The following is a 24974-nucleotide window of genomic DNA, read 5'->3' as shown; positions in this document are numbered from 1 at the left end:
TTCAAGGGGGCCTTGTGAAGATTAATCAGACGTACGCTTTGAAAGTGAAATCTGTTAAATATGAATTGGCTTTCAGGAAATTTCAGAAAGCTTTTCACGTACATGGTACTTTTATTAGTTATCTGACAAATGGAGCTTACGGTGAGCTATAGGTTTGGATTCTGGACTTTTAAAATACTGTATCATCTCTAGCACCAGAGAAGTGCCAGTTTCATTTTGACACTGCAGGGGGAGCTCACAAAAGCGATCTTGCTCTCGTTCATTCAGGCAGTAATGTTAGTGCTACGTCTGCCCGTGGCTATTCATGTGCACACTCAACGTCTGGCACACTCATGGGGAAGGCACGCGTGCTTTGTGGGAGGTTTGTTTGAGACAAATTTCTAGGTTTTGTGTTTTGCGATGTACGCTACTATGAAAAATGATGGTGCTACACAAAGTTCTGCAGAACTGTAAAGAATATTGAACTATTGATGGATACTTTACAGAAACTATGTAGTGATCACCAATTACTTAAAAGATGTTTAGGAGTATTTACCAATAACAGAACTATAAATAACTAGCCAAAATAATAAAACATTATATTGCTGAAAATATGTGTTCCTACAGTTACCAAATAACAGGGTTACCAATGTAGTCCTATGGTGTAGGGAACATGCTTCACAGAACCTGAAGACTATGGTTTTTTTTTTATTTGTTTTGTCTTTTTGACACAGGGTCTCACTCGGCAGTTCAGGCTGGTCTTGAGCTCACTTTGTAGCCCAGGCTAGCCTCGAACTCATGATGATCCTCCTGCCTCAGCCTCCCAAGCGCTGGGATTACAGGTGTGCGCCACCACGCCTGGCCCTTGTTTGTTTTTTAAGTAACGCAGCACAATCTGAATTTTCATTCCTCTTCTGACTTTGAAGTTATTAAAAGTCAGTTTCATTATTTAGAAATTATATTTTCAAGGACACAGGGAAACATTTGAATACCATTCACGGCCCTTGGAACATAGCTATAAATTTTAAAAGGAGTAAAAGACATTTAAAAAGTGATACGAGCCCAAGTGAAAAAAGTTTCATGCTAATATAAGCAGATTTTTCAATAAATTGCTTTGCTTACCCCATAAACAAGTTCTCCCACCATCCCATTCCAGATTTTTGTGTCTGCATCCCTTGCTCCATATTTTCCATCAGGGACAATGGCAATTTTGTACTTGATACCAATGTGTTTTGCAATTTCAGATGCCAAATCTACACAGTAGCCTTCGTACTTGTCATTTCCTTCAAACATTTCGTGGTTTTTCTTGTACATAACGTATGGGGACTCCTATAATGAGAGAAGGAGAACTGTAAAGGAGAAATAACAAAACGTTTGAAAGTCTTTGTGTAACTTCACAGTTTCAGAATTTGAGAAATAAGACATATTTGCTACTGCATACGTATGATTCTATGTGGTTAGAAATAAATAACAAAATAGATATAAATATGCTTGGAAGTATATTAAATTGCTCTATATTGGATACTGAAAGTAAAATATTTAAAATAATTTTTAACTGAGCAATACTTAATTGATACTGATTGTAATTAGAAAAATATCCACTCATAGTTTTCTAGGGAAGCATAAATGATCTTCTTTGACAACTAAATTAATCTTCCCCAAATATACTATGAAATTAAAGACTATTCAATATTCAACTTTATAGAATATATGACACATTCAAGATCAAATATCTCTATATTCTGTATTTTTTTAGCCACATTCCACTGTATCTTTTAAGAAAAGGCCTATACAATTTTTCTGTGATTGCTAATGTTTAGCAACAATACTCATTTGCTGTATAATTGCTCAACAAAAAATGAATTGATAACTTTAAAAATCATATAAATTTGTTTTGCAAATATTGCTGTGTTTTGGCATTAACTGTGCTTTGTGACTTTTAAGTCTATTATAAAATATGTGCCTAATGGAAGGTAGCAATTTCTTCCAGTTGTGATAGCCCTATTTAGTTTCCTAAGCAACTGAGTCAAAATAGGATGAAGAATTATCAGGAACATCCTTTAAAAAATAAATCACTTATAAGTAGCTAATGATTACTGAAGAGTTTTTACCTGAAACACACCCAACACCCCCCACACACACTTATACACCAAACTAAAGACCTTAATTAAAGAGACTTGTCAACAAAAGTGTGTTTAACTTTGTAAATAACACCTAAAGTCTGGTGTGTGTGCAATAAGGATGGAACTCAGTCACGCCCACTTTTTCCAGTCATTTTGCAGAGAAGGACTCAATACCTTTGGACACTGTATTACTGGACACTGCATTATTGTTTTCTGTATTATTGACATAATGTACTTGCATTTTACAAAATGGTACTCTTCATTTAGTAATTGATTTTTTTTTTTTTTTCTTTTTGAGATAGGGTCTCACTATGTAGCTTGCCTGGCCATGAACTCACTCTGTAGCTCAGGTTGGTCTCAAATTCGCAGTGATCCTTCTGCTTCAGTCTCCCAAGGGCTGGGACTACAGATGTGCACTACCAATGCCCAGCTAGTAATTGACCCTAGGAATCTTTATTTTCCCCTAGAAAATTCATGGCTGTGCATGGCACTTGTTCGTGGAAATTCAAGTATGTGGTACTTGCTCTTGCAATTTGGAATTCGAGAGTGATTTAGTTTGCATTAATATGGCAGTCTTACACTAATTCTGATTTTAAGTACTTTGTAAACATAGAACTTCATTTAACAACATAATAAAGTGTGTAAATCATATTTCATTTTCTCACAGAGATGCCTTAAATAATTCTGCAGTGCAGACTTCTCCAGGAATGGTCATGACCAAGTGATCCAGAGGGTCCCATTTCTTTGAATTTAGTGAATATTCTAATACTGGAGCTGGTTAAAGAATGTTTCTCTACCTCGTACAGAACAAAGGCAACTAACTGTCTCTTCTATAAATAGATGAAAATGATTAATTCACAGAAAACATTGTGTAAATTTATAGCATTTGAATTTATAAATGTGATTATGAAGATGGGTAAGTTGCTACAAAGCATGGCTCCTTTCTAAAATATGCCATAAAATATAAGTAGTTGTGAGCCAATTCTTTGGTTTTCCTTTTTTAAACAGTTACCTAATTATAACTATTTATGGAAGATTATGTGAAAGAGTATGCAGGAAAAATAAAAATCATATATTTGTAAATTGCTTGCATTCTCATTTAAGTGTCTGTACAGCTGGCGTCCATAAGCAGCTTAGGATTCCCTTGAAAAGTAGAGAGTGAAGGCTCTGGATACCAAGGATGAAAGTCGGTTCCACAGTTCTGAGTATCTGAACGCTTTATCCCTCGCTTATATATGCTGCCACATGAACATGCGTAGAAGTTTCTCTAGTTAGCAAATAATCTAATTGTTTCTTCACACATTTCTTAAGCACTCACTGTAGGTCAGGCAGCTTGTTGGAAGATAGGGACACAATTTTTTTTTCACAAATTTTTAAAAATGTCCCTTGTCCTACTGTGTTCAAAGTTACTGCAAATTCTCTGTAATAAGATTAAAGGCGTATGAATGGCAAAGACCAACAATAAAATTTAGGAAAGAAATAGTAGTAAAACTTATTTAATGCTTGCTCTGTGTCAGTCACGGTGCTACATGCTTTAATTATGCCCTTTTTTTGGTACCAGGAATCAAACTCAGGACCTTGTGCTTGCCAGGCAAGCACCAAGCCCTTGGATTTACTTTACACATTGACACTGTCAAGTAGAAACTTCCCATTTTGCAGATGGGAAAATTAAGACTCAGCACAGAAGCAGTTGTTCAGTTTTACAGAGAAAACAAGTAACAGAGCTAACTCCCTCTGAGTGGGAGTTTGCCCTACATTTTGAAATATCTGGAAATTGTTGAAGTCATTATTGCACACATCAAAATATATGCAACTAAAGTGACTTAACAAAAGACAGAACAAAAGAAACCTATTCCTATATCTTTAGAACATGAAATTCTTTATATGATCTTTTTTGGTAAAAATATAGGTGCAACATTTTCAGTTATCCTCCTGGTATGGAACACATTAAAAGTGTTTGGTAAATATACAGATATCTTGGTCTAACAGCGCTTCCTAAGTAGGAATATGATTGTTAAGTAATTGCATTAAGACTTCTGATTTAGATCTTGAAAATGAAACTAAGTGTTCGAAAGTGCTAGGCCACCTCTTCTGAAGCAGGCATATGCATATATGAATAAAATATTTATTCAGTGTCTTCTTTATGTTTTTTCCCCCAATTTTACTTTTGTACAGATGGAGCCCATCAGCTCTCTGCTCTCTGTTTTCCAACCAAGCGCAGCTAACAGAGCTAGAAAAAACTGCAGCTTCCTGAAGATGCTGATTAGAAATTTAGCCAGCCTGTTCACACAACCAGAACTGTAAACAAAGACTGAGACTTCAGCAAGGGGTGTATGCAGCGTAAGAGAAAAAAGATGATCACACTGTCAGGGAGAGAAAGGTGAGGCTTTTCTTGCACAACAGCTGTCATGGTTGCTCAGCTCTAGCCAGATGCTTTGAGTGTATCTCATTTTGCTTTGCTTTCATGTCAAATCCAAAGCAGGAGCAGATCCTCAGTACTGTAACCCCAAACCTCATTTGTCCCATCCCTAAGCTGACATACACGCAGGCTACATGGAGCTCTTGAAACACTACCTACTGGGGAGATCATTTAAAATTTACTATGGCTGAACAAAATATGAAACCTTTTCAATATAATAAAGTGAAATTTTGCAAACATTGAAAGGGAATGGGGCATTTTTACACAGTAATCTTATGGCATCCCTAGTGTTTGGATTTGGATAAAAATGGAAGGATAAGAAGAATGAAGTATGATCTCTTACTTCTTTCTTCAGAGTGTAATCTTCCTTTGTTATCATCAATTACTGCATTCCGTAGGGCACTAATTCCTCAGAAGCAATTTTACATAATAACGAGTTTATTAAGACAATTCCATAAAAGATGGTGTCTTACAACTGCTCTGTTATTTCAGAAAAGAAATCACTCTCTGCATAAAGTAGCTGCATTAGGACTCGGTTATGAAAATGTTTACGTAAATGAATTTAGATGATTTTTAACCAATGGAGTATAATTTTCCTACTGACAAAATTTTAAATATTATTTGCATTTAGCAAAACTGAAAATATTGAAACAAGATGCTCATTGGAAAGGCTTCAGGATTTTCTAAATATCACAAATAACCTTTACAATTACTATTAAAACAACCAGTAGAACAAAATGAATTGTATCAGTCTTCGTTTCCTATGTGATTATTTGATTCTCTCCAAAGAATGTTAGTGCATATGGATAATTTATTCCATGAATTAAATTCTTAAAAGTCGAAATTCTAATGTTATTACTCAGTTAGGGAAAAATGTATGAATCGAACGGTTGTACAATTTCAAATTTAACCAAAATAATGTATTTTCAAGCGAATTGTGTTATAAGCCCTTTTGTAAGGGGTGAATGTGAAGGGGGGGAGTTAATATTTGGTGTGAGGAAGAAAATAAATTTTAAATTTGGTGTATATATTCATAAATGTATACTATGCATAAATATACATGAATGCATGCATTATATAAATATACATGAATGTATATATTGTGTATAATATACCTGTGCATAAAATTATACATGCATCTGTATATACATATTGTGCACCTACAAGATATCAAATAACTCATAAAAACGGTAAAAAATAACTTCTGGAAGATCAAGTGGGATAGGTAGAATTGCTTTTAGATTCGTAAAATAATTCAGATGCTGCAGTGAATAAATTTGACTGCATGGAAATTTTTCCTAAAGGATGACTATATTCATAAGCTGATCAGAGATATTCCCGCAGCTGTTTGCGGGAAAAGGGCTTGCCTGAAATATCTCTACAGTATCTTTTTCTACAGAGTTGAATAATCAAAAGAAGTAGCAAGATTACAGAGGAAATCGCCACCTCTTCTTCCCTCGGATCCCACTGTAAACTGCCTTTTCCTCAATTGCTACCCTTATTCTAACCACATGCCACAGCCCTGGTTTTCTTAGGTAGTTTACGAAAATTATTACTATGAATGCAAAAAGTTAAATCGGTATGGTCATAGTGTCACGTATAGCATAGATTTTATAAGATTTTTAGCCAATAAGATGAAGATGATGATATTACCAATTTCATTTTCCACTTAGCTTTAGCCACGTTATTTGCATTTACTATGCCTTACTAAAAATTCCATCATGAAAAAGATCACATAAATATACAGCACTCGTAAGAAGAAATAAATTTTAAACGGCATACACACTAACATCCCATTTTATTTAAGAATGAAAACAATTATAATTATGAGTCAGGTTTCTTATCTACTAACGCTCACTAGGACATAAATTCCCCGGATGCCGGATTTTTTCTGTTGTTTCCAACTGACACATCCCCAGAGTCTCTAACTGTGCCTAGCACACAGCAGACGCTCAATAAATATTTATGAATGAATAAATGAATTTCACAATCAATTTTATTTAATAATAGCATACACAATTACAGTGTATTGACATATAAATAAGAGCATACACAAAGGAAAGACAAAGGGAAAACAGCAACACCATATGACTTTTCATAAAAATGAATGAGTTTCAGAGCTCATTCTCAGCCTTTTTCTGTATCTCAGTATCTATATTGCATGTTACAGTGTCTAGCCAACTCAGTCTGGGTTGGGTGTTTTCAGCTGAACTTGGGGAAGATTATTACATGCAGGTGTCCATATCTCATTCATCTCCGAGGAACCACATTTCTTTCAAAATGAATGAGGTGATGGAGCTTTCACAGGTATGAGGCTACCATTTTCAAACAGAGCAAATACAAAGAAGACATACCGGAAAGATTCTAGTGTATCTCTTTGAATTACTGAATGATTACGCAGTTGCAAATACCAGAGGCGTTACTGATATGAAGATTACATTTGTATACAAAAAGACAGATGTTAGTATTACACTGCTTTGATAGCAAAAATATTGATGGCATCAAGCAAACATCAGATAATTTTACAGAATATTCTTCATATGTCTATAGGAAACAGTTGGCTTTTTCATTATGAGTTTTTGATAGCATGCTTCCTCAAAACTAGCCATGCTTGTAAAATTAATTAAGTATTTCAGTTTTAAGAATATATCCAAACCTGTTAATAACAGGGATGGAAAGGAAATTTTCTACATTATATCTATAATGCACATTAATACATCTTATTTCACAAAAAACAGGCAAATTGTCAAAGGTTTCTAAAGAAAACAATTGTACGTATTCAGAATACAAGCACAAATTCAGAGATTTTTACTTTCAGAAAATCTACCCTGGCCAATGGGAATGATATAATTCCATGACTTATGTACAATGACTTCATTTCACAATATGGGAATTCGTTGATCAGAATCGCTAAGTGATTCTTTTTCAACATCTATTTTCCTTGAGAAAGATGAGCGTTATTTCTTCTTTTGCTCTACTATCTCAGAAAAGTCACAGAGAATTAAAAAAAAAAAGTTTTCTGGTGGTCCAGAGTTGGTCATCCAAGAAGAATCCCACATGAAAAATAAGCTTAAAATTACTACACAGGAGAACAACACTTGTGCCTTAGTTAGGAATGGTCGAAGAGCGTGGAATTCTTTTCTTCCTCGATCAATTTCTTAAAATGGGATTCTTCATCATAGGCTGAAAAGAGGAGGACTGTACTGAAGTATGAATTTCCATTACTGTGTCTTTTTTTTAGGAAAAGAAATACATATATTGCTTTCAAGTCCCATGCAAACATTACACAATTAAGTTAGAAGGTTTACACAGACACCGCTGCTGGTCGGTTTGCATCTCAAAATCACAAACTTCCAATCAAGTCTTGTCAAATTACATTAAATTGCTAACTGGGGATCCAACACAGATGTCACTAATTGAGACACAGGAGAGCTTCTCGCTGGCATGTGCCTGCTTTGACTTCAGTGTCAGTTTTAGGAGCAACGTGACATTACTAAAAGCCTAAAACTAAAAATTAAAATTGTGTAAGCTACAAAACTAAACGACATACAACACTTTCAGTGCACCTAGGGTAAGTGCTTTTGTAGATAATTAATAATATGCTTTGCCTAAAGAGAGTGAGCGGAGGATGAATAACTTTAAATCAGAAAAGGTCACCAATTGTTGATCTCCTCTGACTAGCATTGATTCTAAAGGGCATGTTTGAATTTAGAAGAGAAAAATATAGACCATATTGTATGATTTAAAGGATAGCTTTATGAGAACCTTAGGATGTGACTGAATAAAGCAGTCACACTTAACCACTAGAAATCCAATAAGTTATATGTGTATTTTTCACTGGTCAATGAAAACATAATAGGTGCAAACCCCCTCTTTTAATATTAAAAGTAACTATAAAGTAAAATCAATTTCTAAAGCATTCAGCTATGTAAAACATGCCCATTAAAATCTCCACATTATAAACAGACAATGCAAATCATTGTTGGATGATTAAACTACCTGAAAATTATAATTTTAAATACTATTAACTATTATTACATCGATGTTTTCAAAACACACAATAACAATAATAAGACGCCAGTTACTACTAGATATTTTTATGACTGGGTGTTGACCTTTTTCATGTTTCGTGTTTTGTATTTGGGTCTTAGTATTTCGTACATTTGCATGTAGAGTTTGACAGTCTCAGTTTTTAACATCTAAGCATTTTTCCAAGAACAGTGCAATGAAAGGTAACATAAACGCAAGCAGTGAATGTACTCAAAACACAGGACAACCCTACTGACAGCCTTAATGGACTTTGGTGGATCAGAGCACTTATGTCACCACTAAGGTTCCGCTTGGCCCCTTACTGTGTGCCATGGCCAGGGAGTTAAAGCTGCCTGTGGACAAAACGGAGCAGCATAAAGCATACGCCAAAACTTACCATAATCGTGGTTACAACCACCGTTCTGTTCTCAATAGCAGCCGTGTCATTGCCAAGAGTGGGCACATCTTGAATTAAGACTAATTTATCCATATCATTCCAGTAACCAACCTGCGAACACAGAAAGACTTCTAAAAACATATTTTAGAAGAGTATACTCTAGTTCTCATTGGAATGAGTGGTATAAATAAATATGCAATCAGAATAAATCTAAAAAGGGAATGAAAAATGTGAAAGTTTTAAACATTGCTGAGAAACCGTTCTCTGGGTGTTTAAAGAGACTCTGTACTAGATATTTAGCAAGTCATGCAGTAGCCAAGACATAGGAAGCAGTGGTTCCAAAGGCATACAGTCAAGATGGAGCATCATTTACGATTTCCTTCCCTGCTAGTGAGCGGTGGAATTCCAAAGGTTAATTACATGATCTTACTGATAAAGCTGTAAGTTATGTTATAAAGAGAATACCCGGATGCATAAAGGATACTTCCAAGCAAAAGAAATTTGTGTATTTCAAAAGAAGTGTGGAAAGGGTTCCTGATTTGATGTATCCTAATCCCCTGATAACAATACAATATCTTTTATAAAATGCTACTTACCTCAGTGATGAATATTAACAAACACTGCTTTCATTTTCAAAGCTTATATTTAAGTGCATATTTTAACTGAAAATCATTTTAATATTTTATCATTTAGAAGTCAACTATTTTTCCATAATATAAATTAAATAAAGAGTAGTGAACTACAATGAGTAGTGAACTACAATCTTGCCAGGAATTTAGGATGCTCTGAGCTACGTAGACCCTTGGATGACAGTAATGAGTAAAACGTACTGCATGCTTCCTGTCAAGCAGATGCTGCCTGACAACTTGCCTTTTATTTGCATCTTAATGTTAATGTACATTTCAAATACAGAGGTTAAAGACACCAGCTTGGGAATATGTTGCTCCCATGGAAAAGTTTCCCCAAATGAGTGTTCGTTTCATGCTTGCAAAACTTCCTTTTTAAATTGCTTGATGCTGTTGATAAAGCTCATGTCTCCGTAAAATGTGTGTATTTGCTTACCGCTGTATTCACCATTGGTTCTACTGTTTTGGAAGTCTCTGCTGCCTTCTCTAAGTGTCCTAACTGCCGTGTTAGTACTTAGCAACATAGTAAAATAAAGCAAACATTAATATGCCAGAAAGAGTCACTGGATTATTCACAGGTTTTGAATGTATGTAGTTCAATAGCAGGAGAGACGAGGAGAAATAATTTTCATAAGCATGCCTTGCGGTAGGTGGTTTGATCCTAAATTATGGTATATATTAATCCAGCAATTGGTTTCAATTATCCAAGTAAATTTATTTCTAGCTGACATTTGTTTAACAATATTGTGAAAAATATTTAAAAACAGGAATACCTTCCAGCTTCCCCTTTCTTGAGATGTTTCCTGCTAATTATCTTTCCAGAAGTCAGTTATATGATATGAAAATAGGTTTTACAGTTTAGCACTTTATGAACGTGCAACCACCCTACAAATCTCTGCAACCATCTTTTAGGCAAAACATTATTTTCTCGTTAATTAGTCTCACAACAGAAAAAGAAATCTCAGATTTGGGACACATTTTAGAGAGTGCTCAGTTATTGGCAAGACTTTGATATTTAAGACGTGTGTTCACAGGGACCCCTCTCAAAAAGATAAATGATACAGAAGTGCTAGTGATAGCAAGTGGAAACAAAAAGCAAAAAGTTGTCTTGGTTTACATCGGCATGGAATTGTGGTGAGAAACAAAGCCAGATTTTATAATGCGGATCACATCTGTGACAGATTCCATGGGGGCTGTGGATTTATTGGAAAGGTGGTCTGTACACTGATCATTTCCTGAAGAAAAACTCCTGAGGCTTTGATCTAGAATCTCATGTGAGATGGAGTTTTTTTCTCTAGTTCTGTCCAACATTTTATAGTTTATGGAACACTTTTCTCTTGTCTGACCTCATTTAATCTATTAAGGAAAACAGATATTTTTTTCTAGAGATGCAAACTGGATGATAGTGGTTTTACACTGCAAAAGTATGGAAGCATTTAGATCACTCACCTGGCAAAGGGTGCTACAAAAATATTTATCTTTGGCCTCTTAAAGATGAATTTTGCCCAAATAGTACCGGAATAAATTGTATGTGTACTGGTTCTATATTAATGGTTGACTTGGTATTAAAATAGGGTTGAAGTTGGGGTTGAGTTGTTTTGAGGGGCCCTGTTCTATTCAAAGTTGATTCATGGAGAGTTGCTGTTTCGAAACCTGTCCTGAAAATCTTTTACTGGCATACTCTAAATGGGAATCTTACAGGCAGCAGGAGTTATGTTTCATAGCATTCCAGAGAGTGAGCTTTGGAGCTACTGGAATTTTGGTTTGCATTTCATCTCTCCTTCTTTCTAGTTGGCAGGATACTTAGTTTGTCTGAGTCTCACTTTCCTATACAGTGAGAAGAAATATATATTTTATTTTTACATTGTCATGAGGATTAAATATGAAAATGCGCATCGATTTTCCAGGACAGTCCCTGGCATGAACCTGCTCCTAGGTAAATGAGTTGTCTATAATTAAGAATTCACAAAACCGTGCAAGTCTGGCTGGAAAACATCCCCTCTGAAACCGTGGAGATCACCGAATGATAAGAGCATTTTACTCTCCTTAGGAGCCTAGGCTTCAGAAAGAGCTTTGCATCCCCTGCTTAATGAGACCCCATCGGTTTGTTACAGAAGTCAGACAAACGGATGGGTTGGCTTTCTAATCTGTTTCAAAGATTGCTCCCTTGATGGCAAGTGTTCAATTTACAAGAGCAATCGCTCAGTTCTGAGGCATACTGCCTAGTCCAACCAGCGCGCTGCTCCTCACGGTAGCTTATTTTTAAGCTTAATATTCCCGACAGGATGCTCAAGCTGATGGTTGCCACAGGAAAACGAAGACGGATGAGTCCACACCATTCTACACTCTCTATTTCTTTCCGAGCCTTAGCTGAAGGGCAGCTGAGCATGAAGACATACTGCTCGCTCCTCTCCCAACTTAGTCTTTAACTTTCTCCTCAAAAAATCTTAACGTTTGCCACCACCACAGTTCAGTAAGCCCGAAATGATTCAGTGTTACAAACAGCCCCGCTAGATACGACCGCTAGTCACCACCTGCTTCCTTTCTCCCTTGTTCCTTCTTTTCTGTGGAACCATCTGACTTTCTGTACTTCCTGATTTGTAAAATATGGAGTTGTCTTTTGAATTTAAAAAGCTTTTGTTAAACAAACAGTTTTGCAAGGTCTGGACTATGGCAGAGATGTGGTCTATCTTCCCTCTGCTCATCCATCTATGGAGTATTCTGTCCGCTCCACAGCCAGCCGAGGGACTGCGCTTACATGGGTCTCTGCTTCTTGCTGCTGGCAGGGCGCTGAGTGAGTGTGTAAAGTGGGTGCTGACACAGCAGCGTCCAGGGAGCCCCTTCTCGGAAGCGTGTCCTCTTCCCTTGCTTCCGGACAGCTCCTTAGGAGACTTCCGTCATGGTGGTGCAGCTTGGGTGTCCTCAGCTGTCATCCGTCACCTGTCCTATCTAACCTAGACCAGGTAGACGCCAGCCTGCATGGATTAGCTGTCAGCCTCCACCCAAGGAGATGCTGCTGTGGGGCTGACAAGCGGGAGAGGATTTTTAAGGCAGCTGCGAGCTTCTCCTTCTCACGTGGATGCAGGAGCACACCCACGTGACAGAGTGCAGCAAGACCCCCATTTTTGTGTTTGTCATTTTCCATGTGTGGCTCTAACCATCCTGCCTCTCAGCCTTTCTTCTGATTGTTGCCTTTTGCTATTTAAACTCTAGCTACACGGCTAACTAAATCCCATCTCCCCGTGCAGTCCTTCCTAATGTGTCCTCCTCCAGCTGCAAGTGAGCTCTTCCTTTTAGAAATTCCGCATGTCCTTTCTTTAAGTGGCACATGGAACATATATTCTACTCTACTAGAATATAAGCTTCTCAGGAGCATGGTCTCCTCGGGTGGGGTATGATGTGGGAAGGTTCTAGAACCAGACATATCTGAATTAAAATCTTTGTTTCCCAGACACAGGCTTTAGACAGGTCACCACAACTGCTTGGCTTACAATTTTCTCTTCTCAAAAATGGACGGAATACTCAAGTTATAGATTTGCTACAAGAGTTAGATTGTGTGAAGCACTAAGCTCAGACTTGGGACATAGCAGTGATTTCATAAATTGTAGCTACTGTCATTACTTTAAGGCAGGAAGGTATATTTTGGAAATACTTTTTAAACAGCCAAGTGCTGAAAGAGTTTTTAGATAAGGCTACCTTGAACACCTCTTTCTTTGATACGCTAGCTAATTTTTGAGAAAAGTTAGATTCTACTTGTCAACTTATACCTAATTACTGGAGTGGGGTTATATGGCTTTACTGCATAAAGTACTTTTTGGAAGACTGTTGACAGGTTTGGTGACATCTTACGATCCACAAGCTGACCTATCTGAGTCTGCTTTCTGAATCCAGCATCCTTCTGATCAGCAGCAGTATTTCTTTCTCTTCTCAGCCTAATAATAATTTTCGTAATCTTGTCTTTCTTTTACTTCCTTCTTTGCCCTTTTGCATTCATCTGCTAAGTTATCTTAAGTACCTCCAATCTCCTCCGGAGAGGCCGGCCCTGTGGAAGGGTTACTAGTCTCTGCATCTCTAGAATGCTTTTATGAATGATATATGGATCGCCTACTGCACTGTCCTCTTTCTTGCTGAGTAAGTTATATTTTGTGAAATTTTTCTTTCTCTTTGGTGGCCACTCTTCCCCTCTTGCTTCCATTGTGAATAAAGGTTATGCATGGTGTACAAACTGGTTGATCCAGCTTTGGCACACCACGGGATATCAATTATATGACACAAAAATTTATCAGTACAGTTGATCAAGAAAGTACTATTTGTAAGTACTCACATTAAATAATGTAGAATAACCAGTTGTCATCCCTGTAAGTATTTGAAAATGCCAAGAAATACCTTGGAAAGTTATTACTAATTTATTTCTTTGCTTTTCTGAGATAAGGTCTCACTATGTAGTCCAGATTGGCTTTGAATTCATAATGATCCTCCTGCCTCAGCCTCATGAGTGCTGGGATCATAACTGTGTACCACCATGCCTGGTCGAGCGTTTTCTGTTTTTCAATTTGATAGTGGCTCACCTTTCTGGGTCCTGTGCTCTTTAACTCAAACACGTCCATGGTGTAGTTGACTCTCCGTCCATAATGGTCAAACTGAACATTTCCAGTCAGCCCCTGAATTCGAACCTACGAAGGAGAAAGAAAACCCCACATGTACTCACTTGTCACTCCACTTCGAGAAAGTCCGCATTCATCTGGTGTGAGTGCGCACACAAGGACGTGTAAGTATGAGTTAGCGCCCTCTGCAGGGATACCGACGGGTCCTTGATTTAAGATGGCCGCCTTGAGAGATTACAGTGAGCTAAAGACACTTGCGAATCTAGTGTCTGAATGCTGAGCAAAGCTCTTTGTTGTTTTAAACTAGTAGGATTTGGGGTTGTCGCCCCAGCATCAGCCTGCTTATCATGACGATGCATCTCTGTAAGATAACAACAGCATTATTCTGCCCTGTGCTCTTCTCAGGTTACCTTTCGATCACCTCAGCGACGAGTACGGCTTGATGGATTAGACCGGCAACTGCAGTATGTCCCACTGAAGATAATGAACAAAACAGAACTTCACAGAGGCAGTTACCTGTTTGAGGGTCCTCTCCATGTCGATTCCTTGGCCCCACGGGGCAGCGGGGTTTGCCAGACAATCCCCGGCATTTCCTCTCCTTGAAATATCAATTTTCTGCCTTCTAAGACTTCGGAAAGTTTCAGCCATCACCAGGACACCATCGTAAGTCAGAGCAGAGGTGTACTAGTCAAAGGAAAGTGACAATAATGGTAAACGTTAAAATCTTACCTAGGGATAATCTCGAGGTCCTGTGGGTTTCTGACAAGAGCACCGTCCTGAAGGGATGATAGCTAAATTACTAACAATTAACGGACTATGGCTTTAGTAATTTCTACTCTTGCTTGAACACAAAGACTATATGCCCAATATCATCATTATGATTTTAAAAGGAGAAAACATGCTGTAAAAATGGAGATTCTAATAAACAACTTCCCATCAGTTGGGTAAAACAACATATTAGGTGAGGGCTTTCAATTGTGTCCAAGCCGGGCATGGTAACGCACCCCTGTAATCCCAGCACCTGGGAGGCTGAGGCAGGAGGATCACTGTGAGTTTGAGGCCAGCCCGGGCTACAAAGTGAGTTAGAGGCCAGCCTGAATTGCATAGTGAAACCCTGTCTCAAAAAGCAAAAAGTAAATAAATAAATAAATAAATAGTGTCCAATTATAAAAAGCTCTAGGAAAAAACATGCTAAGTGCAGCATTGTTCAATTTGCCTTCTAGTTCACTGCAGTAGTTGTGCCCTGCAAGCCTGGGCTGTCTTTGTCTTTTCCTCTCCAACGTGCTTCCCAGGCTTCCTTGGTTAATTTATATTTGTTGTTTTAAAGTGTGTATCTTTGTGTAGTCTCCTAGAAGAACTGGTGGGGTTGTTTATTGTTATGAAAACATGCTACCATAAAATAACACCTACTCTATTAATGAATGTATGTGCACTAGTCATCACCCTCAATAAGAGTGAGTATCTTAACTGGAGATGTGGTTCACGCCTGTAACCCCAGAGCTCCGTAAGGCTGAGGAGAGGAACTGAAAATTGGAGCCCAGCTGGTGCAACCTAGTGCTTTAGCAAGCCAATTTATATGTGGTAAGGATGATCAGAGAGGTTAAGTCATTTCTTTTAAGTTTTCCATGTAACCTAGGCTCCAAGTGGAGATGTGAACTGTAGGCGGTCTGCTTTAAAGTGACTGCTCTGTGCTTCCCTTTGAGAATAGTGAGCCTCCAGAAAACATTTTCACGGTAAGGGTGGAAGTGAGGAAAAACCGACAACTTGTTTCAGGCATAAATGAAAAGAACAGGGGATTGATCGCCTTTGGTAGAGTTTGAAGAGACTGTTTAGAGAATTGATACACACTTAGAAAACATGGCACAATTTTCTTGAAGTATTAATGACATGACAGAGTGTCCACCATGTCATCTCCTTCAGGAATTTTGCATGGTCAGTTCATAAGATGAACACGTTCTACATCTAAATAATGGGTAGTACTTGTTGTGGAAAAGGGGGGCGCTCTCCCTGATTTTCTGCTTGCAGATACAGAAAACTCACTTGGAATTCCAACTGTAGAAAGTAAACATAGGCAATATGACCATAACCCAGAGCAACCAGCATTCCAGGGAAGAGAAAAATGAAAACATAGGGATATATAAAATAAAGAATGCGCTATAAATTCTAGCAAAGAACTTCCAATGGTAGAGGGCCTAACTAAGAAGCTTGTTTTCTAAAGATTTATATAAATCTTGTTTTAGAAAGATTTATATTAATTAAGAGACTTGCTGCATATTCCTTCAGAATATGATGCAGAGGCTTCAGGCATGCCTCTTTACAAGGAGGATGAAGTGGCTGCAGGCAATCAAAATGTTAAACGAGGTGCCACCCTAAAAATGAACACAGGTCCTCTCCTGCCTGAACTCATGCATCTTTAGGCAGACAAGAGCATCATACCATTTTTTGTGTAAAACAAGAAAATAAAAACTGACTGAAGACATAAAGGCAAAAGAAAATGCAGTACTAGTATTTCAGGATCAAGAGCGGGAAAGGAAGAAAAAACTGTTGCTTTTTCAGTTTGGAAAGAAACTGAGAAGAGAAGACATAGAAATGCAAGTGCACTGGCTGTGTGTTAGAGTTCGTCCATTTTTGTGAAAGCAGAGCACCAGAAAAATAGAGCAGGTATCACACAAAGCAGAGATCCAGTCAGAGCAGTAGAAGCCTGGAACTTGACAGGTCACAGAACTGACAGATGGAAGGAAGCACTAGTTCAAATAGGTCCCACCTTTTCACTGAGTGTAATTCTGGCCCGTGTGCCTTATTGTGTTACAGCCCAGGAAGTCATACTTGTGGGTACACAACTTCTAGATGTCATCTAGAAAACGTCTAGTCAATAGATGTTTAACTTGGGGGAAAAGCAGATTTAAGTCTATAGGTATTCACTGCTCTGCCTGATGAACTGCATGGCAGAATGAGTTTTGTTCCCCAAACTTTGTGGATCGACAAGACAGAGATGAACAATATCATAGAGCAGTGGAAAGAATATGGACTCTGAAAAGAAAGAACTGAGATGAACTTGAATTTTGCTACATGTAGGTTTACAGGAAAGTGAAACACATTCTTCAGTTATGGAACATAGACTAGAACAAAATCGAATATAAGGTAATAACATCTATCTACCGTGGTTGTTTAGAGAATCAAATTTTACAACATATCTGAGAGTTCTCTGAAAAATGTACTGTGACACTGGCTGGGAATTATAAGGACTATGAGGGTGAGCAGTAGATACTTACTGTCCCCAAATAAGGTACAGCTGTGAAACAATAAGTCTACAAAGAATTATGTTACATCCTAGGGAAGAAATACATGCTCAAATATGATGACAAGTACAAAGGAGAAGGGGTGCATATTTACCAGAGAAATTTTTTTAAAAGCTTTGAGAGAAAGTGGTGTTTGATGTAGCACTCTGGAAGACGGATGGATTTGGACCCGTGGAGATGAAAGTGCAGGACCAGCGAGGAGGAAGCACAGCGCTTAACAGGTGAGACAAGGATAGGAAAGAGTGTCGCCTGGAGCGTCAGAACGCAGCAGAGACGCTCCCTGTATCATGGAAGATCTTTATTCCCAAAGTGAGGAGACTAGAAATGTTGGCTGAAATACTAAATGACTGAAATATAATTTATATAATTGCAATCAATTCTTTTTTTTATTTTATGGAAAGAAAGTAAAACAAATTTCTTAACAGAATAATAGAAGAATAACAATGGTTAATACCTTGAGTATTGTTGTCTTTAAAGTAGTTACCCAGAGTATAAGATATGAGCCCCCAAAATTCTCTTAAGTGATATTAGCACAAACATTTCTTTTCAATGAACTAAGAAAAACTAGTAATATAACGTGATTTTGTTTTTTTCCTTTTTGCTTCCTTCCTTTCCCCTTCCCCCCACCCTACTTCCTTTTTGCTTTTGAACAATTTCTTTCCATTTCACGATATCTATTGTGCAGTTTGGACTTTATCTACTCTTTTAGTTCCTCATACCAGGGGTATAATATTATGTTTACACACGTGAGTCTGATTTATTTCACTTATGAGTATGGTCTCTAGTTGCATCCATTTACCTATAAAAGCCTCAGGTTTATCATTCTTTATGGCTGAGTAGTATTCCACTGTATAAAAAGGCCGCATTTTTTTTATCCATTCCCCGGAAGAATTAAAAACATCATAGTCCACAGCAATATATGTGCACCCATGTTTACAGCAGCACAGTTTGTAATAGCAAAATCTTGGAAGTAATCAATTCTTATTTGTGGATTTTAGGCGTTTGAAGTTGCCTAGTTGCTCGTATTTATTTGTGACCCCCAAATCAATACTTGTCACACTTCTGTGGTTATTCTTGGATATCTATAGAATAGTAAAAATGTGATTCATCCAACATAAAAGAGCTGTGCTTCCTCCTCACTGGTCCAAAGAATTATAGAAGTGTTCAGTGTTAAAGAATCAAAAGTGCAGTAAGTGAAATTTCTTTAAACTGAAACATACATAAAATAATTTTATGTGCTGACTGAGTGATAAACGTGTAACTACATGCTCAGACACTAACCCTGTATGTCTTCTAAGAGAAAAGGTTTAATATTTACTCATTCATTATTTTAAAAGGTGTTATACAACTAATCACTGCAAGTAATGAAAAGTGATCATATAAATTTATTAAATTCTTAGCATTTAGAATCATGCAAAAAGCTGACAAAATTATCTGTGTGAATCGTATTTATTATAGCATGTCTAAAAGCTGTATTTATAAAAACATTATGAAATTATCTTCAATGTTAATAGATATATCCACCAGGCGGAATTATCACAGATAAACCCCATAAAGGAGTCTGTCTATCCAGTGCAGATCATATAATTTTTATACAGCAAAGAGTTCAAAGCTGAAGAATAGACAAGTCTAATTGGAGGTTATTCAGTAGGAGTCATTAAAATGATTCTGTCCTGGATATTCTGTGAACTTGGTCCTCAACTCAAGGACAACCAATGAATACATCCATTTTTACCTTACATGTATTAATCTGGAAATCCAGACGGTAGAAATATAGTGCCTGGCACATGCTGGACACCCAATATATGAAGTTTTTGAAAAACTCATGGTTCTATAGGCTAGCTATTCAAACTTTAAGTGACATTTTTTGTGAGTATCAAGAATTGAACTCAGGACTTCGCAGTCAAGTTTTAATGTTGCAGAGGAGAAACTGACACAGCCAAAATGAATTCTATAGTTAGAAAATGAAGTAGCTAAAAACATCACTTCTTCTAATCTCCAATTTCCAAATTATGAATTAAAACTCTTTACTGGAATATGCTGTTACTGTAAATATTGTTGACTGTGATGCCTTATCATGTGAGAGCTCATAACCACCTACATTACTCTATCATCTACACGATGTCTAAGAAAATCATCTGGCTTTTCAAACGTGTTCATGATGGGAAACTTACCAGCTATCTTTGTAAATACTAATAACATACTTTTGCAACATTTGTCAGAAAAACTTACTTTCACTGTTACTTTTAAAGAGAGATTGTTACAGAAGCTCTACATTTTGCATTGCTAACAATTTCTTCATTTATCTCATTATAAATCATTTTACAAATACAGTTTTTACCTGGCTAGAAAAGTTAACAGTGGTCACTCATAGCTGAACTACTTAGTTAATAAACCTTTTAAAAGCACACCGTTTCTCCAAGTAAGTTCAAACATAAGGTGATAAAACCAATAAACTCCTTGAGTTAATGTACAACAGCTCTGTTATTAAACATAGAAGTTTAGAAATTATGAGGCGTCTACTCAGTACTGTGCTGGTGGTAAGATACTGCTTTCCTGTGCTAGACTTCCTCTGAGAAAACACAGCTAGAATTGCAGAAGGAACTTTCTACCTTAAAATTTAAAAAAAAAATCAAAAGTATATGAGATTCGAAATAGCAAATACCTTTGGAGGAGTCTCAGATCCTGGATACTCTCTCTGATCTAGTTTCTTCCAGCGATCCATTAACTTGGTTACCATAGGTGTATTAAAATCTACCAACTGGAAGCCTGTCACATTGGCTCCACCGTGAATAAACCTCTCAAGAGAGATGTCTTTGAATCCCTATGAAATCAATATGAAATATTATTAAGTTTAGCTCATTAGTATACATTTCAGCTTTTCAATATGAACGTAAATCAATGACCAATGTGTACATCTGAATAGAATTCTAACAAGTGATAGCTATAAGGAGGCAAGAAATAGACTTACATTACTTTGGCTGTCAAATTCTGTGATTGAAAATCCAATACAAGAGAATATCAATCATACTGGCCCAACTCACATATTTCTAGAATGGCTTTGATGTCTTTTATGAAGTATAAAGGGGAATACAGGGACAAGTATGATAAGTATGATAACATCAAAGAGTCTCCTGCTGAGAATATAACTGCCTTTGAAGAATATATCTATATTCTTCCAATAAAGAATTATATCTTATTTCTTATTTTCTCTTAGTAAACTTGTACCATTTTTGTGGTACTAGGGATGAGACCCAAGGCTTTCACATCCAGGGCTACATTCCCAGCCCTTTTAAATTTTTTTTTTTTGTTTTGTTTTGGAGATAGGGTGTCCCTAAGTGTCTAATTCACCCAGGTTAGGATCAAACTAGTGATGTTCCTGCCTCAGCCTCCCAGAATGCTGGTATTACAAGGGTGTGACACCATGCTTGGCTACTCTGTGATATAGATATGTGAAAATGTGTGTTATATGAAGGTAACGTCAAGAAACCATGATATTCTGAGTCTATGATAGGTTAGACCATTTAAAGGCATTTAGTTTAATCACAGAGTGGTTTATAAGCACAGAGAGCTGGTGATTTTATTTTTTTTATTTTTTTTATTTTTTGGTTTTTTTTTTTCTCCGGTACCAGGAACCGAACTCACGACCTTGCGCTTGCCAGGCAGGCGCTTTTGCCGCTGAGCTAAATCCCCAGCCCCGAGCTGGTGATTTTAAATAGAGAGGATAAAAATTTTGACGGGTTCTTGCGTGGTCATAAAAATGACAGTTTTGCCCAGCTGGAATGAAGAAGTTGAGAGAAAGAACAGGTGTCATTTCTTTGGGTCTAGAAGTAATAACCTAGGTTTCAAAAATTCTGAAAAGAATCCTCTCTCACCTGTCTGTGTATCCTCCCTCCCTCCCCCACCTCTGTTTCTCACAGCCTTCACTAAGAATTTAAAGCATGTCATAAAAACATACACTCAATGAAAGAAAAGGTCAAAGGTATATTGAGGTAAATTAATAATGCCAATGGCATCAGTTCTGAGAAGAGTAAACCTCATGTGTGCATTTGTGCACACCAGCACACACACACACACACACACACACACACACACGCATGCACACAGATTATAGTATATATAACTTCTTTCTTGTTTTCTCTTAGTATTTGGTAAATGTACTTTTGAAAATGTGCAAATGTTTCAGTTCTTCTGACGATACTAAGGGAAAATACTTTGTCTTCGTCTGTCTGTCTGTCTGTCTGTCTATCTTCCTTTTTGTAGGAAAGAATGAGCATCAGTAACCCTGCCATTGCAGGAGGAAGCAGTGAAGACTTGGGGCTATTTATTTTGGCCAGGCGTTTGGAAACATTTGGGATTTTGTTTTTGTTTTTATTTAATTTATTGAATAATGAAGAAGACTGTCTTGCTAGCCTGTACATAATAATGCTGTTTGATCATCTTGGGAAGAAAGGGATCAATCATTCGTCAAGTAAGCAAAACTGCTAGCGAGAGGTCCAGGTACGCGGACTAACAGCTAACTCTGAGGCTGGGTTTGTTGTGTGTCAGGCACTGTGCTTAGCACATCACATGGGTGATCTGTCCAATTTAGTCTGCAAAACGAAGTCGTGAAGCAGCTGCTATTGTTAATCTTATGGAAAGAAAACAGAGGCTCAGGGCAATCAGCAAAAAGCAAACTTTTCAAGGTCACTTAGTAAATAGATAGCAGGGCCAACTTCCAGTCACACTAACTGATACTTGCGTTTGCGTTTTTTCCTTGTGTTCCTGCCTATTCTTCCATAAACAAGTGTTTTGAAGTATATTAATTGTCAATTTTTTCACAACAGAGGTACCTTGATAGCAGGCAAAGAAAACCCAGACTTTGAATCCCACATGTAACCTTCTAAGTGAGAATTCTTAGCTGCAAAATTAAAATAATAATGCTAGAATCTAGCACATCCTGTCTGCACTCAATAATTAATAGTGATTATTAATTAATCCATTAAACAGTTTTGTATTTCATGCCTATTATGTGCCAGCTAATTTGACAGATCATCCATCACATCCTAAGTAAAGTAGATGCCAGAAACCAAATTTATGTCTCAGAAACAGCAAGAAACATCGCTCATCAATCTCTAGCTACTAAAATATCAGTTGAACATTTGTTTGTTTTGACCAGAGTATAAGACAAACCCACAGGCAGACAACTAATTTCAATAATTTCTAAATGCCACAGTAATTCAGCTATTGCATTAGTTGCTAATTGATGACATTATTATTTTCTTTCAGCCGTGGCTGAAATAGAAGGCCTGCCAAGCCTCCTTTCATGTCATTAGCCACGGTGGCCAGACACGGGCAAAGCTGCAACCTTTAGAAAAATCACACCACGTAAAGTCTCTTTAATAAACAGCAGCTGCATTCTCTGCTTCCATCCTACTGCTACACTGAAGGTGAAGGAAAAAAGTGATTGTATCTGATGATAAACTCCTTTCAGTTCTGATCTGAATGACTGACTCAGTTAATTTCAGCTATGTCTGTTTGAGCACAGGCACTATTTCCCCTTTCATACATTTCCTTATGATTTTATATAGAAAATTGATAGGATCTAGCCTGCAAGGCTGTTTCCTTGGAAACAGTTGCTTGGGTGCCCATTTAACTTCAGTGTGTACACAGGGAACCATGCGGAACTGAAAGTTCTAGGGCAACGCTGTGATAAGATTGGCTCAGGGGGAAATTAGTGGTTAAGTAACTAAGTAAATAAGCACCCCCCACCCCAGGGCAGGATGAGCTGAGAAAGGCCTTCTACTTATTGAAACGGGCTACTATGTTTGCATTTCACAACGGCTAATGACCTCTCAAATTAATTACCGATTTGATTTTCTTTCTCGTTCATAGTAATATATCCTGTAGGAGGGACGTTTATACATATCGGCTCTCCCGATGACCACTTATGTAAATGTGCAGTCCCATTACATTGTCAATATTTAATCAACGTTCATCCTTCAGCTCTCGCCTAATTCAGATCACCTTGCTGCTGTCTTTCCCGGGTTGACAGGTTGTTAAATCATATTGCGAGGGTTCCAATGCAGTGAACAAAGGAAGATAAACTAGATTAGGAAAATCCCCTTCATCATCTTACAAATTAGTCTGAAGAGATGGCTTAACATAGGCACTTTTCAAAATTATTTTATTTTATTAGTGCCTGGCTCCAGGGCGCGAAGTTTACAGTCATCTTGTGGAACAGGTACACACACGCAACACAGCGTGTTTCTTTTTTAATCTCCTTCCACTTTTAAGTCATCTTTCCCCTTTTTCATTCTTTCTGTCATTCTTTTTAGCTCATGTTTATGACACATGATGTTTAAATTCTTTGAGGGTATTAGGTTCCTGTACATGTTATACCTTAACTATTCTTTCCCCTTTCCCTCGCTCTCTCCTCTCAACCTCAGGCTCCCTAAGCCCTTCCCATTTGCAAAAATCTGTCCCTTTTTTTCCATCTGTCCTTTATTAGGTCTTTGTACTTTGCCTTTTTCAGATGAGAGCTGTCATACAATATTTAAGCTTTTGCGTCTGATTTATTTTACTCAACATATATTTTCCAGATGCTTCTATTTTCCTACAGAGGTCTCAAATTTATCCTTCTTTATAACTGAGTTGTACTCGACTACATATAGATACACCATTTTCCTTATAAATTTGTCTGTTGATGAGCATAGGGGCTTGCTTCGAGGGTTTTGCAGTTACGAATTTCGCAGCTGTGAGCACTGGTATGCATGTATTGGTGCAGTACGATGTCTGTAGGTCTTTGGGGAAAAAAAAAAAAAGAAAGGGAATAGCTGGGTCAAATGGAATTTCTAATTTCTAGTTCTGGTTTTAGTTCTAGTTTAGTTCTAATTTCTAGTTCTTTGACAAGTATCTACACTTATTTTTATAATGATTTTCTTAGTTTACAACTTGTTGCTGGGAATATAAACTAAGAAAGCCATTATGTTTTACCAGCACTTGTTATGGTTCTTTCTGGTATAAGATAGAACCTTAGCACTGTTTTAGTTTGCATTTCACTAATAGCCAGAGATGTTGAACATATTTTCATACGTTGGTTGCCACTTGTACTCTTCTTCTGAGAAGTATCCATTTTGTGCCTTTTCTTGATTGAATCTTTTATTTTAGACAGTCTAATTCTCTTTAGTTCTTTGCATTCTAGTTAGTAGTCTTCTGCATGAGAAAATATTAGGCAGTTTTTTTCTCCGTTCTGCAGTAAGGTGTCTTTTTTACTAATTGTTTCAGTGACAGGGCAGCAGTTTTTTCATTGGATGAAATCCCATTTGTTGATGTTTGCTGTTATTTCTTGTGCAACTGGTGTGCTGTTTAGCAAATCCCTTCATAGACCTATGACTTGAAGTATTTTACCTTTTATTTTCCAGTGGATTCCATGTTTCTGCTTTAACGTTTATACTTTTGAACCATTTGATTTAGCTTAGTACATGGCGAATGGTCTGAGTCCGGCTTCAAACTTCTG

At 37.3% G+C, this 24974-nt stretch overlaps 1 protein-coding gene across 12 annotated transcripts in view; it reads right to left on the bottom strand.

The window, feature by feature from the left end:
• The window catches only part of Gria4 (glutamate receptor, ionotropic, AMPA 4), a 337970-nt gene that overhangs the window by 57179 nt on the left and 255817 nt on the right, over positions 1 to 24974 (bottom strand). For 11 of the 12 annotated variants that reach the window (XM_013511180.1, XM_005378006.2, XM_005378007.2 and 8 more), the window contains 5 exons: positions 20142 to 20300; positions 14694 to 14861; positions 14142 to 14246; positions 8948 to 9058; positions 1102 to 1308 (listed from right to left, as the gene is read on the bottom strand). In XM_013511180.1, the coding sequence (XP_013366634.1) occupies positions 1102 to 1308; positions 8948 to 9058; positions 14142 to 14246; positions 14694 to 14861; positions 20142 to 20300 (750 nt within the window). Of the gene's footprint in view, positions 1 to 1101; positions 1309 to 6499; positions 7705 to 8947; positions 9059 to 14141; positions 14247 to 14693; positions 14862 to 20141; positions 20301 to 24974 lie in introns of those variants that run through there. The other variant, XM_005378012.2, reaches the window with a different exon arrangement.

This window comes from Chinchilla lanigera, unplaced genomic scaffold, assembly GCF_000276665.1.
Source record: "Chinchilla lanigera isolate Chin_1 unplaced genomic scaffold, ChiLan1.0 scaffold00011, whole genome shotgun sequence".
Classification (NCBI taxonomy): Eukaryota; Metazoa; Chordata; class Mammalia; order Rodentia; family Chinchillidae; genus Chinchilla; species Chinchilla lanigera.
Note: the sequence above shows the minus strand (reverse complement) of the source record. Positions and strands in the feature narration are given on the sequence as shown.